General features: G+C 42.2%; 1 protein-coding gene across 3 annotated transcripts in view; it reads right to left on the reverse strand.

The window, feature by feature from the left end:
- Positions 1 to 9,644: 9,644 nt before the first annotated feature.
- The window catches only part of CSNK2A1 (casein kinase 2 alpha 1), a 44,809-nt gene continuing 40,919 nt past the window's right edge, over positions 9,645 to 13,534 (reverse strand). For all 3 annotated transcript variants that reach the window (XM_073607340.1, XM_073607339.1, XM_073607341.1), the window contains one exon: positions 9,645 to 11,358. In XM_073607340.1, coding sequence (XP_073463441.1) covers positions 11,243 to 11,358 — 116 coding nt within the window. In that variant the 3' untranslated portion in view covers positions 9,645 to 11,242. The remainder of the gene's footprint in view (positions 11,359 to 13,534) is intronic.

Consider the following 13,534-nt stretch of genomic DNA (forward strand, 5'->3'; position numbering starts at 1 on the left):
TTCCTTTCTGGTCTCTCATATACAGAAGTCTCTATTTATCATGCTGCTGGTGCAGATTTGGTCACTTGCTTTAGAGATTTGAATCTCATTTGGGAATAAAGGTAGCTTAGAAAGAGAAGGTTACAAAGCGCAGGTTTCAGAAAGCCAAGCCCGTCTGTGTGTGGGGAGCTCTGTGAAATCTAGGATCGGGAAGGGAAATAAGCTGCGCCTTTTGGTCCAATGTTGTCTGGTTTAGGTTCTGATTTTAGGCTGACTTTCTAACCTACATGCTTGTTCGGGATCCGGAACCTACCAGAGGCAGCCAGGTAAACCGCACATGCAGAAAGACGGTCAGAAAGTCCGGCTGTGTATTCCTTCCAGCACGTTTTTTTTTTTTTTTTTTTTTAATATTCTTTCTTTGTAGAACTTTGTGGGCAGCAGACTCTCCTCCCTCCTCTGCCCAAAAAGAAGAAGGATCATTAATGTCACAATACTTTGTGCCAGGAGAATAGTACACTAGGTGTGTCTATGAAGATGGTACAACAGCGCACTCTGCTGGCTGATAACCAGCTGTGCATTATCTACTGAGCATTCTATTCTATAACTTCTCTTCCCTACTTCAAAAGCTGAAATAGACTTCCTGTGATATAAATATAACAACTTCATAGAGTGATTTGTCCTGCTGGAGACGGTTCCATCCAAAAGTGAGACTAAGATAATATTTTTCATCTATTTTTGCTATTGGGACTTAAAATATGTTCCCTCTATTATAGCTGGTTAGAGTTTTAAAAAAAAAAAAAATCTATTTTAACTAGTAAAACTCTGAGGAAAAATGTTCCACCTAAAATAATATATTTCACTCGGTGGGACTTTTTTTTCCTTTCTTTTACCAGGTGGCACTTAAGAGTATTTTTCTTCTATTTTGAAGAGTGAGCCTTAGGGTTCTGGTTAGATATATTGGGTGTAGTCCAGAAATAGGAGGACGAGTAGAAAGGTTGGTGTGAAGCAGTGATAGCTCAGTGGGTAAGAGCTGTGATTAGTCTGCTGGAGACCTGAGTTCAAATCCCTGAGTCAGCCTGCTGCTTCTCAGTCCTGGGTACTACACAGGACTTGAGCCCCCTGCTGGTGGAACAGGGTAGTGAGAAATTGTTTCAGACTCACTACCCTGTCCCACTAGCAGGTGGTTCAGGTAATGTGTAGTACTCGGGGGTGAGGCAATAAAAACCTAAGTCCCTGCTTTTGGAATGGGCCACTCTGGTAAGACAGCCCATTCTAATTATATATGTTGCAGCAATTTCACAGACCGTGGACCGAAGAGGCAGGGTGCCCACAACCTAATGTGATGCCCACACATGTTACAGGCCTGTGGGGGCCTGGGACTGGAGCAGACTGGTGGGTTGTCCATGGCCTCCAAGCTTTCACTCAGGGATTTGAGCTTGAAATCTGCTGTGCTTCCTTGTATGTGCCCTTAGAGACTACAGCACTTTCACGGAACTGCCCTGGGGGTCTGCAGTGCTTTCATGGATTTGAACTTGGGTCTACGGCGCCCTGGGTCAACACTCTCATCCACTGAGCTACTCGCCTCCGCTCACTAATGAAGGTGTTCATTCTACTATTTCTGCAGTAAAATGTCATCACACACTCCAATAAATGAATCAGGATTTGAACCTGCAATTCCAAAACTTCTGCTGGCTCATGGGCTGTCTACTAAACTCCTGAGCCAACCAGCCCTTCAGATGGCAGCTCACTAAATCAAGACTTAGTAAATGAAATGCGAGCAGTTATCTCTAAAAATGAAAATAGATTAACCAAAATTCAAACCTGCAACTCCAAAATCTTCCCCCAGTCATAAGCTAGTTTCTAAATCCTTGAGCCAGCCCCAGAGGATCCTTGGATGTTCATTTGGTCTAGGGTCTGTAACATACATGAAAAAAAAAAAAAACTTTTATAACACAACCTGTCTTACCCAGTAAAAACTGGGACTTAGAATAGTTTATTTCTGTTTATTTGGGCTCTGGCTTAAAGTTTTTGCAGCTAGCCCCTGGTAGATCAAGCCTGCCCATAGGCATCATAGGATCTTGAAAGTTAATTTGGTCTATGGTTACATTTATGACGAGATGTCTTAGCAAGGTGGGTCTTAGAATATATATTTTTTTTATTTAGGCTCAGGGGTTTAGCAGAAAGCATTTGGAACATCAAGCCTCAATATATAGCTATTCACCTCTGTTTAGTAGCTCATGTGAGTTGAACTCAGGTCTACAGCCCCCTGGGTCAACACAATCATCCAATCTTTTGGCCTCCGCTCGGCAACTTGTGCTAATTCTTCTACTTCAGGAGTAAAATTGTCCTCACACGTTCCTAAAGCCGAATCAGGATTTGAACCTGCAGTTGTAAAAAAAACACTTTTGGGTAAGGGGAGCTGTTCACTCAAACCCAGAGCCAGCCAGTCTGCTGGACAGCACTTGAGTAAACCAAGATTAGTAAGTGAAATGGGATTAGTGACTCCTACAAACTCAGAGATGACCCTAGATTCGAACCTCCAACTCCAAAATCATTGTTCAGCCTCCGGCTGGCTGCTAAACCCCTGTGCTAGAGAACAAATCTGATTTGGAGCTCAGCAACCAGACCTCTAAACATCAAGATTCAGTTGAATATATCATAGTAAATAAAATGTGGTCCATGATTTCCACAAATTAAAATATCGTTATGTGATATTCATACAACAATATAAGATGACTTAACCAGGCTGGTTAAAAAAAAAAAAAAAAAGAAAAAGGGGCTTAGAACTGCCTTGTGGTCCCAGGTGTTGGTGCAGTACCTGAACCCTCTGAGGGGGGAACAGGGTAGTGGGAAATGTTTCAGACCCACACCCATGTCCCGCCAGCAGGGTGTTCAATTGCTGTGCAGTTCCTGGGTGGGAGGTGTGTGTGTGATGAAGTTTAATGGCATCCCAGTCTTAGTCCGTATGATCCAATATTGAGTTGGCCCACCCTTTGCAGCTATAACAGCTTCAACTCTTCTGGAAGGCTGTCCACAAGGTTTAGGAGTGTGTCTATGGGAATGTTTGACCATTTTTCCAGAAGAGCATTTGTGGGGTCATGCACTGATGTTGGACGAGAAGGATTGGCTCGCAGTTACCGCTCTAATTCCTCCCAAAGGTGTTCTATCGGGTTGAGGTCAGGACTCCGTGCAGGACTCGCTCATCCATGTCTTTATGGACTTTATGGCTTTTTGCACTGGTGCGTAGTCATGTTGGAACAGGAAGGGACCATCCCCAAACTGTTCCCACAAAGTCGGAAGCATGAAATTGTCCAAAATGTGATGGTATGCTTCCCAGTCCAGCCCTGGTTACAGGCCTTGCAGTGGAGGAGACTGGTGGGTTCTTTGAAGGCTGCTTTTCTAGTAGTTGTCACCTCCAGCTGTAGGATTTCGGAGATCCAAGCCTTGGGAGCTCAAGATCCGTACATTACATTCTTCCCGGAGAGGGTCGTTCTACAGCCGATTCATGAGTTCATACCCAAGGTTCCGACTGTCTACCATTTTAACCAGGAATGGGTGCTCCCAGCTTTTTAAGAAGACCCAGCTACGTGAAGATTACATGAACTAGACGTTGCAAGGACGCTTTGTCGGTACATCAAGCTAACACAGGCGTTGGTCTTTGCAGAAAGATTATTTGTTATTCTAAATGGAGTTAGGAAAGGGTTGGCAGGAGCCAAAAGAACTAAAGGAAGCTGGATTGTACAAGTACATCCGATTCAAAAGGCTTATTGAGCAAGTGGTCTTCCAGTTCCAGGGGCAATCAATGCGCACTCGACTCGGGGGATAGCCTCTTCCTGGTCGGCTTTAGCACAAGTCTCTCGGGAAACAGTTTGTCGGGTGGCAAGTTGGTCTTCATTTACCACCTTCATGACCCATTATAGCCTGGATCCATCCGCCCTAACTTCTTGTGATTTTGGGGGAAAAAAAAAAAAAAAACTTTACAATTTTGTAACCCCAAATAAACTATATCTTTTGCAGCAACCCTCCCTATGAGCATATTATTTACAATGTGTATGCTGCCATGGAAGCACCAGGAAAATGGAATACTTACCTTTCTGTAATTCTCCTTTCCTGGTGCCTATCCATGGCAGTATATGCCCTCCCTTTATCTAATCTGCATTTTTTTGAGACTAGTTACAAGAATGACGTGGGGGAGGCAACTCTTTCTTTTATAGAGTTAAAGTGGTCCTGTGGGTTGGTTGTGGGCAACCATGTGTATGCTGCCATGGATAGGCAACAGGAAAGGTAAGTATTACATTTTCCATTATACCTTGGCGTGGAATGCTTCCACTCTACTATGTAAACTTTTCAAGCTTGTTCTTGTGTTTAAAAAAAAAAAAAAAAAAAAAAAAATTCAAATTTGGCACTAAAATGTAACAAGATTCAAGTCTCAGGTGGATGAACAGGTTACACCACACATCACCTTCTTCACTGCCTACAGTCATAAAGGAATGCCCTTGCAACTTTTTTGCCACAGGAGGGGTTACACCCAGGTTTCTGTGTACTCCTTAGCGACCCTCTTACCCTACTCTGCAAGTAGCCCACAGGAAGACCAGTCCAAAGAGAGCAATTGCAAAACAAAAGTTGAGCATTCATCCTGCCAAAGGCAAGTACAACATAAGATTCAGTGCATGTGAATGGAGATCAGAGCCAGTCTGCAGCTTTGTCTCATGATATGTTCTAGGTCTTCTACACAAAAGCAGAGCAGAAGGCAACTGATGTAATTGCGCTATAACAGCATGATCATGTTGGTTATTTATTGTCCTAGCACAGTTAGCCACAGTTTGACAAACTGATATTGCAGCAAGAACTGGTTGCAGGACTGGACAAGCCAGGTTGAAGACCGCTGTTAGCAGCATCACAATTTTTCTATCTGCCGAATCTGAGGAACATCTTCAATAGGTACAGTGGAATTCGGACAGACATGGCAGATTAACCACATGAACAGCCCATTACTTTTTAAACTATGTCCACTCGCTAGAGTCCTTCAAGGTTTCTGCGGGGGGAGTGAAAATCCTTTAGGAGTGACCCAATCATCATAGATCACATATTCTGTTAATAAACAGGGGATGTGTTACAGGATTTGTGAGGCAATGAGCTTTTCATTGATAGCAAGCATGTTAGGTGAAGCTCCCGCTTTAATATATTAACACTGCCTCCACCTCGTCTTCGCTGTCCAACTTAGACTCTTATAGGGCCAGGCTATTGGGATCTGACTCTGGTTGAGAAACATAAGTGGGAGAAGAGAGATGGCTGTATTAAGACAATAAAATTGTTTGCTAAAACGTGACCGATGCATAAAAAAAAATTCTGCTTTAATCAAATGGGCCACTTGTTGCTTACCTAAAATAGAGCTAAAAATCGGATGCTGAGGCAGTTTTGACTGTATATAAAGTTTAGGCTTTGTCCATCACAGTGGGAATATCACCCAAGGGGTCTTTACGGACTGGGTTACTCAACATATTGCACCAAGTGCTAAGATGGAGTACCCATGCAAGATCCAGCGCCTGAGCAACATTACAGGCCACCCCCAGAGCAGATCAAAATCGATCCAGATACACTGCTTCTGTATGAGGTGTCAATTGAAGAAAAATAAACTAAAGCTAACTTCTCCACAAAAGGAGAAGTCCATCACCTGCAGACACTAGCACAATACTGGGCAGAGTGGGGTAAGGTTATAAGGGAGGCAAGTCCTCAAAAGCTTGCCAGTGGCCAAGCACCCGAAGGTACACACCTATAACCCATTGTTTACTCATGAAGGTGGTGTCTGTGGCCTGAACGATTAGGAGACATCAATCCTCCCAGGACAGTAGCAGCAAACTGACACATGCTAGTTATACCCTATGGGCTGGCCTAGAGTGATTTTGTTTGCCCGAGTCCAGTCCTTCAGGCAGCAGTATAACCTAGATATTGAAGAAGCTTGCATCCCTCAAGCAATGCAAGCTTTGGCATCTTTTAGCAAATTTAATATAGATCTCAAACTTGGACCTGGGGAAAAATAGAATCGGCACAGCTTGTGATCCAATGTATAAGAGTAAGGAAGGTTTAGACCAGGTCAGGATTGAACTGCAGTTTGTGTCAAAACTGCAAACAAGGAAGTGAAGGTGTTAATACTAGAGATAGACTGCAACATCTCATTTTCAAATCTACTTTAAGGGTACTGAGAACCTCAGTCACAGATCAGCTGCACACCATATTCAGTGCTAGAAGGAAACTAATGGCACTCTTCTATGATGTTGCTCCCTCACTGGCTGAGCCCTCGGGGTATAGCTCAGTTGTCTGCAAAATGAGCTATGAAGTTTTTCAGGCAGCAAGGATGCAAACCCTGCAGAAGCAGAGCATGGCCTGGCCACTCATGCATCATTGTACCACCTCTCTCTCTCTCTCTCATATATATATATATGCCAAGAGAAGCCAGCCTGAAATATCCCTTTCTAAGAGCCTCTGTTGCCAATTGTCAGGATTCTTCCTAAGGCCTGGTTCACACCTATGCATTTTCAGTTTAGCAGAAACACTACAGTCCATTTAACATGGTTTCCTATGAGTCATGTTCACATCCATGCATTTTATGGAAAGGGTTAAGAACTTTCCTGGTTTTTGGTTCGGTAGACTTTAATGGTTCAAAAACATTTGAAAAAATGCACCTGGAATATGCTCACTACAACCTGCATAGGTGCGGACCAGGCCTATGTCCCCACACCAAAAAGCAGTTTTCCAGTAGTGCCAAGTTGCTCTGAGACATCCAATCTGGTTATTTTCAGTGTAGGCTAGACTTTAAGGAGGGGTTTCAAGCAGCACTTTTAGGTTTAAAAAAAAAAAAAAACACCACACACCTTTTCTGAATTTATCTAAGGTAGTAATCACTTTTTAATAAGTTGGTGTACAATAATAGGCCAATTTTTAGGAGGGCAACCCTAGCTCAGCATGTCCCCTCCAGATGCTCAAGTACAGACATCTTATAACCATCAATATATGGGGGGGGAGTGGAATGTAAAATACCAGCTGACAAAAAAAAAAAAAAAAGGGAGATGTTGGATCGTTAAGTCTGCCATAGATAGAATTTTGAATTAAAAGTCTTCAAACAAAAATTCTCAGAACATTCATTTGTGCCTAAGATTTTGTTTGCATCCCAATAGATGATAATCAGAGAGAACAGAGCCAACTCAGTGTAGTAGAATTGGAAATACTCAATGTAACGCACTCACATTTAATAAATATATATATATATATATATATATATATATATAAAAAAGCATTTCAGTGTAAAATTTCAAACCAACAAAATGGCTGCTGTGCCCAGTGCGCAATGACATCACATGCTGTCGCTCCACCCTACGCATTTCATCGACATCAGGGGTGTGGCCATTGGACACGCCACTGTAGATATACAGGGAGGAACGCCTCCCACTTTATTTTTTTGCGCTCCAGGGACCGAAAACAATGATCCAGATATAGGAAGTGATGCGGAGCAGGACGACAACTGTTTAACCACTGTGTTGGCTGCACTCCAAACACCTATATCAAGGCCTATAACCTGCCCAGCGAATAGAAAAACAAATGCCCGTTTGATCAAATCTGTATGGTAAAAGGCTGCTATGTGGTTTGAAGGTGAAGGTTTCGTCGTTCAGTATCACATCTGTGTGAGCAACATTACTGGTCTCCATACAAGAACTTTATAGACCTGACCAATTTTAACTGCTTAGCACCATTTTTCTTTTTTATTGTTGTGTTTGCACCTTTTCTGAATACGTTTATCAATGTATATTTATAATTATTAGTGCTGCACTGTTTTTACATTTTTGTTCATATTGTTGCTGCTGCTTATTAGGATTGATTGAATTGAGCTTTAGCACCTTATCTGTTTTCAACATTTGGAAAGTTGACTGTCAGCTTTCATGTAGACCCGATATGTGAAATCTACAGCCCCACGTCCAAACACTGTCCAAATCGTGTTGCCTCATCCTCTGCAAATATGGCCCTTTCTAATCAATGACACCACAAAGCCGATTCACTCCCTGGTCATCTCCCTCCTCACGGGATTACCTTTACATAGGCTATCCCCACCTTCAATCCATCATGAAGGCTGCTGCCAGACTCATCCACCTTACCAAGCGTTCAGTGGCCACCACCCCTCTATTGGCTTCCAAACACATTAGAATTTTGTATTTAACAACTTAAAAAGCCACCCATAACTCGGCCCCCAGCTACATCACTAACCTAGTCTCAAAATACCAACCTACACGTTACCTTTGTTCCTCCCAAGACCCCCTGCTCTCTAGTTCCTTCGCATGCTTGCTTCCAGGACTTTTCCCAAGCCTCTCCTATGGAACTCCCTACCCCCCAATCTGTCTGACTCTTACTCTGCTTGCTTTTAGATGCTCCCTAAAAACTTCTCTTGAGAGAAGCCTATCTGGCCCCCAACCTAATAACTGTACTTTTATTTTCATCAGCTCATTCCCCCCCACAGTTATTACCTTTTGTATCACTTGACCCTCCCCACTTAGATTGTAAGCTCTAACGATTAGGGCCCTCCAATTCCTTCTGTATTGAATTGTATTGTAAGTGTACCGTCTGCCCTTATGTTGGAAAGTGCTGCGCAAACTGTTGGTGCTATATAAATCTTGTCCAATAATACCTGCGGCTCTGAAGCAGATCACTTCCACAACCATCAGCTGCAGTGGAGTACAGGGGAGACAGACCCCAGAGGTCTCAAAGAGAACCTGCCACCTACCTATATGCCATCCCATATGGCTCTACTGGTCCCCTATTGTCAGTGGTTCTTAACTCTGTCCTCAAGTACCCCCAACAGGCCAGGTTTTCCTTTATCTTGCACAGGTGCTTTAAATGAGCCAATGGATTGGTATTTTGGACAGCTTTTTTTATGTAAAAAATTCCCAAAACATGGGCTGTTGGGGGTACTTGAGAACAGGGTTGAGAACCACAACCACTGCCCTGTGTGATAACTTTTGCTATGTAAAAAAACACACACACAAAAAAAAAAAAAAAAAAAAAAAAAAAAAAAAAAAACACCCTGACTCTGGGACTAAAGACCATCTATTCAAACAATTTTTACACATAACTTTCCCATAACATGGGTTTTTATTATCTACAGATACTCTAGCATCCGCTCCTGATAAGTCGGATTATCGACAAAACGCACCAAGATTTTAAGGATGCAGTCCCCATTTCCATCATTGGTTTTATGCACTATTATTTTCCATTATGGTTATATGTATGTAATGTTTTCCAAGGTAATTATACTAGGGTGTTGTATATGCTTTGAGCATTTACTTTTCATGTACAAATGTTACACATTTTGACACTTATGCCAATAAATCTTTACTCCTATAATGTGTTTCAGCCTGTCTCAAAGTCCCATACTTGAATATTTTTTGTACTGGGACTAAAGTGGTTAATACCTACAACCAACATTCCTATTAAGATCATATTCAACGTCCAAACAAAGGAGGCGAAAGCTATTTCAACAAAGCAACTTAAAAGCTTGTTATTTTGTAAATGCGGATTAAAACTATTTACAAGCTAGTATCCCCAAGGTTCCCCAGAGTACAGTGAGAGGAAACATTACACATGAACCCAATAAAGGTGCTGAGCCACAAGACAGAATCTAACCTTGATAAATAAAACCATGTTTATTTACACCAAATAGTTCCAACATTAGATCTGTCACATGTGAAGGAAAAAAGCATCATCTGTCACTGGGACCGCTCTTTGCTGGACAACAGGGAAAATGGGTGTAGGGAGAATTTTGTCGACTGGAGCAAAAATCTTTCTGGGGGGGTACAAGAGAAATAAAAAATGGTTGTGGTGGATGTGGGGCGTCTCCAAACGGGACCAAAAAACACCCCCACGCTGAATGGGAAGGAGGAGCGCGGGCATCATTCTTACAGCTCCATGTAGGTAAAATGTTGGGGGAAGAGGCATGGCAAGGTGCCACTCAGGCAAAAAAAAAAAAAAAAAAAAAAGTGGCTGGTGGGGGCAGTTTGGCTTAACGTGGGGCAAAATACTTAATAAGGTGGTTTCTGGGAAGCCTGTGATACAGGGCCCATTGGGGGCTTGATATCCGAAAAAAAAAAAAATGGATAAAAAAAAAAAAAAAAAGACCAATTTAATTATGAATCATATATATATATATATCCAAAAATGTATTTTAAGCCTCCCCAGGCAGCATTCTTTTTCCAATCGGACAACTTTCTCTTTGGAAAGAGCACAGAAAGAGCCAACAAGCGTCTCGCGGCACGCCAGCTACAAATATAGCATAATCTTAAACAGGAAATCACCTTATTTCCCCGTTACTTTATTCTGCTGGCTGATGGATTATTATGCTAGCCAAAAAAAACCCTAAACAAGACGTGGCTCCTGTTGCTCTATTGTACAGTTGTCTACAGAAAAGAAATAGAATCTAGAGACTTTGTTTTTTTATTTATTAAAGAAATTGTACCTGTCACCATATATCGTGGAGACTGCCATACTGTGGCTTTGCCTGTTCCGCCTATAAATTGATTATGAACAGGAACTAGCGACATTAGTCCAGTGGATGGCAGGCTCAACCATTTACACGTGGTGGTGGTATACTAATATTTTTGGGTATATATCAAAAACTAAGGTGCAATACCAAAACAGGAGGACATTGCAGCCCTTTATGGGGGGAGAAAGGAAAAAATGAAAGGAAACCATGCAGATGCCAAATGACTGCTGAGTCACAGCAAAGTCCAGCCAGGAGGATTAAGGTACATGGCAAAACTGTCCCTCATCCCTCCCTCTGCAGCAGAAGACAGAGACAAGGTAATGAGGAGGAGCAGAAACAGAACAGAAATTAAACAAACAATGAAACATCCAGGGAGATATTGGAGAGGGCCAAGTCCAGGATCCACGGCCCAGACACAAGTACCACCTGTGAACAGGTGCCATAACAAAAGTAAAAAAAAAAAATAAAATAAAATAAACAAAACAAACAAAAAAAAAATTATTCAGCCTATAATTTTTTTTTTTTTATATATAATGACAGAACTACTAAAGATCCACAAGCAACTGCTCAGATACGGCGCGTCCAGGGGGCATGGTTGTTCTTTGGGCAGCCCCCTCCCTCCACGGAAAGGTGGGAGTTGTAGTCAGGTAGAGGGGCTGAGGTGTGGGGGATTTTTTTTTTCTTCTTCTTCCGGATCTGCTTGCCCTCTTCCTGACAAAGCGCCAGGACAGAAAAACCCTACTGGGGGGCTCCGGCAGTGGCTGCGACGGGCGTCCCGAGGGTGTTGGTTGCAGAGATGACTGGTGATCCAGCTAGAGAACCCAGAGCTGAGGGAGTTGGCACCGTGGAAATCCCTGGTAGGAGAAAATAAGATAAAAACACAAAAAAAAAAAAAGCCTGTTAGAAATTGCATGGATGGATTACATACATACAAGGTTTTGTAGAGAAAAGAAGCAGCGGGTTCTGCAATGACAGAGTGACCCAAGAAGGCCCTTGATTTGTTTTGCAAAGACAGACCAAATCTAAACCTTACTATATATATTATGCAAAAGTGTACAATTAACCACTACCTTCCAACTTGGAACATATCTCTTGCCTCTTGGTGGGGTGGGCATATACGCCAAGCGGCCACATATATGCAGCCTGAGGTAAACACTTAACTGTGCTGAGAGCAAACTCCGATCACAGTAACAAATGGGTACTGGAAAGCTCCTGATGCATACTTGCGATTGAGAGAATTCCAATCATGGCGATCACATGATCGGGAAAGTCCACCTCCGGCATATAGATCCACTTACAGCTCCTGTCCTCAGGACCCACTAACAGGACAGATTTTAAGTATGACCTTGGGGAGATGCAGACTAGAATACTGCAATCACTGAGCAGCAAATTATATCACCTGTGATGCATTTCTGTTATCTTGCACACCTGGCCTGTTAGCGGGTCCTGAGGACAGGAGTTGAGAACCGCTGACTTAAAGGATCGGGAGGTGGTAACAGAAAGGTGTTAATAATGCAAGTAGCAAAGCACCAAGTACTGCAACCCAGAAGAATGCATGTAAACCCAGGCACATTAAAAATAACCTTTAGGTGTACTTAAACTTCTCAATGTTCCTGTGCAGCCTACAATTTCAAAACAAACTATAATGAATATTTCCCCCCCTGCCCAAGCCATTTCCTGTTCTAGAGTGACGCCGCTGCCTTGCAGGGTCTGCTTGTATACACAGCGTTGTCACCCGAAGCTGAACGCTCATGTGCGACAACAAGGCTGCCAACACAGAGCCAGCACTGCTATACAGAGCACCAAAAACTTGTGCAAAAAGCACATGAATACAGTGCCTGATGCATCATGGAACTTGTAGTCCTGCACCAGTAGTTGGTGGACAGCAGTGCCATCAAATGCACAGCCAAAGGAGGTTTGAACTGTATGTAAACAATGAACTGGTCTTATTTGCTCCCTATTGCAGTGTTTCTCAACCTTATCAGTCAAGGCACCCCATTTTAAAATGTGAAAAATGTGTTTTTACCATCATTGGTTGTTAGGTTGCTGGTGGCTGGAAGGTTGAAATGTTGCACAATGAAAACTAGTGGCTTTGTGTAACTAAAAGGCAGGCTTGATCCACCTGCCGGCTTGTATACAATTTTTGAGCAATTTTTAGGCATTTTGCCAAGGCACCCCTGGAGAAACATCAGGGCACCCTGGTTGAAAAAGGCTGCCCTACTGGTCTGCTAAGTTTGATAAGTGAAAGAAAAAAACCTTGTAGATTTTGCCAGAAATTTAGTTTGCCGATAACCTCCTGTGCACATGAAGAGGTTATGGAGATTTTTTTTTGGGGGGGGGGGGGGGGGCTATTTGTAATCAGAAAACAAAGAAATTTTGGAATTTGGACTTAGGAATTCAGTGCAAAAAAGCCACTGTTCTGTCACACAGGATGGTAGGAGAACATCATTTCTGGCACATCAGTTTATTTTCACTACCCGAAGTAAGTTTAAATAGGAGAAAACATGGGAAAAAGGGAAAACGATTGCACGTACTACAGAGATTTATAAATTTTTTTTATGCTTTAAGTGGCAAAAGTTTACAATTTTGGAAGAAAAAAAAAAAAAAAAAACTAGTACAAAAATCTGATAAGCGTTTACTTATACACAAATTTAGTTTTGGATGGAGTGGAAAGGGAAATCTGTCTGTGCCCCCGTTTAGGAGATTCCCCCTTGATTACTTTTCTGGGGACAAAAGAAAATCCAAAATTTTGGGTTACTTTCAACAGATGGGAAAAAAAAAAAAAAAAAAATCTGACTGGGGTTATAACCCTCCTGTGCTCTATCCAAAATACTTTAACTATACCTTCCTTCCATATAAGAGGTACATGATGGATTCTGATTTTTCTGGTTAATGCACTTTGAACTTCTCTAAACAAGTTGAACATACCTATAGAGAATCTCAAAGGCAAACCATACATCCCTATCCTCCCCCTTTTTTAAAAATTCCAGCTTCCCTGTGTACCAATATAGCATTAATGTATTTATTTTG

Source organism: Aquarana catesbeiana, linkage group LG12 (genome assembly GCF_042186555.1).
Source record: "Aquarana catesbeiana isolate 2022-GZ linkage group LG12, ASM4218655v1, whole genome shotgun sequence".
In the NCBI taxonomy this organism is placed as follows: domain Eukaryota; kingdom Metazoa; phylum Chordata; class Amphibia; order Anura; family Ranidae; genus Aquarana; species Aquarana catesbeiana.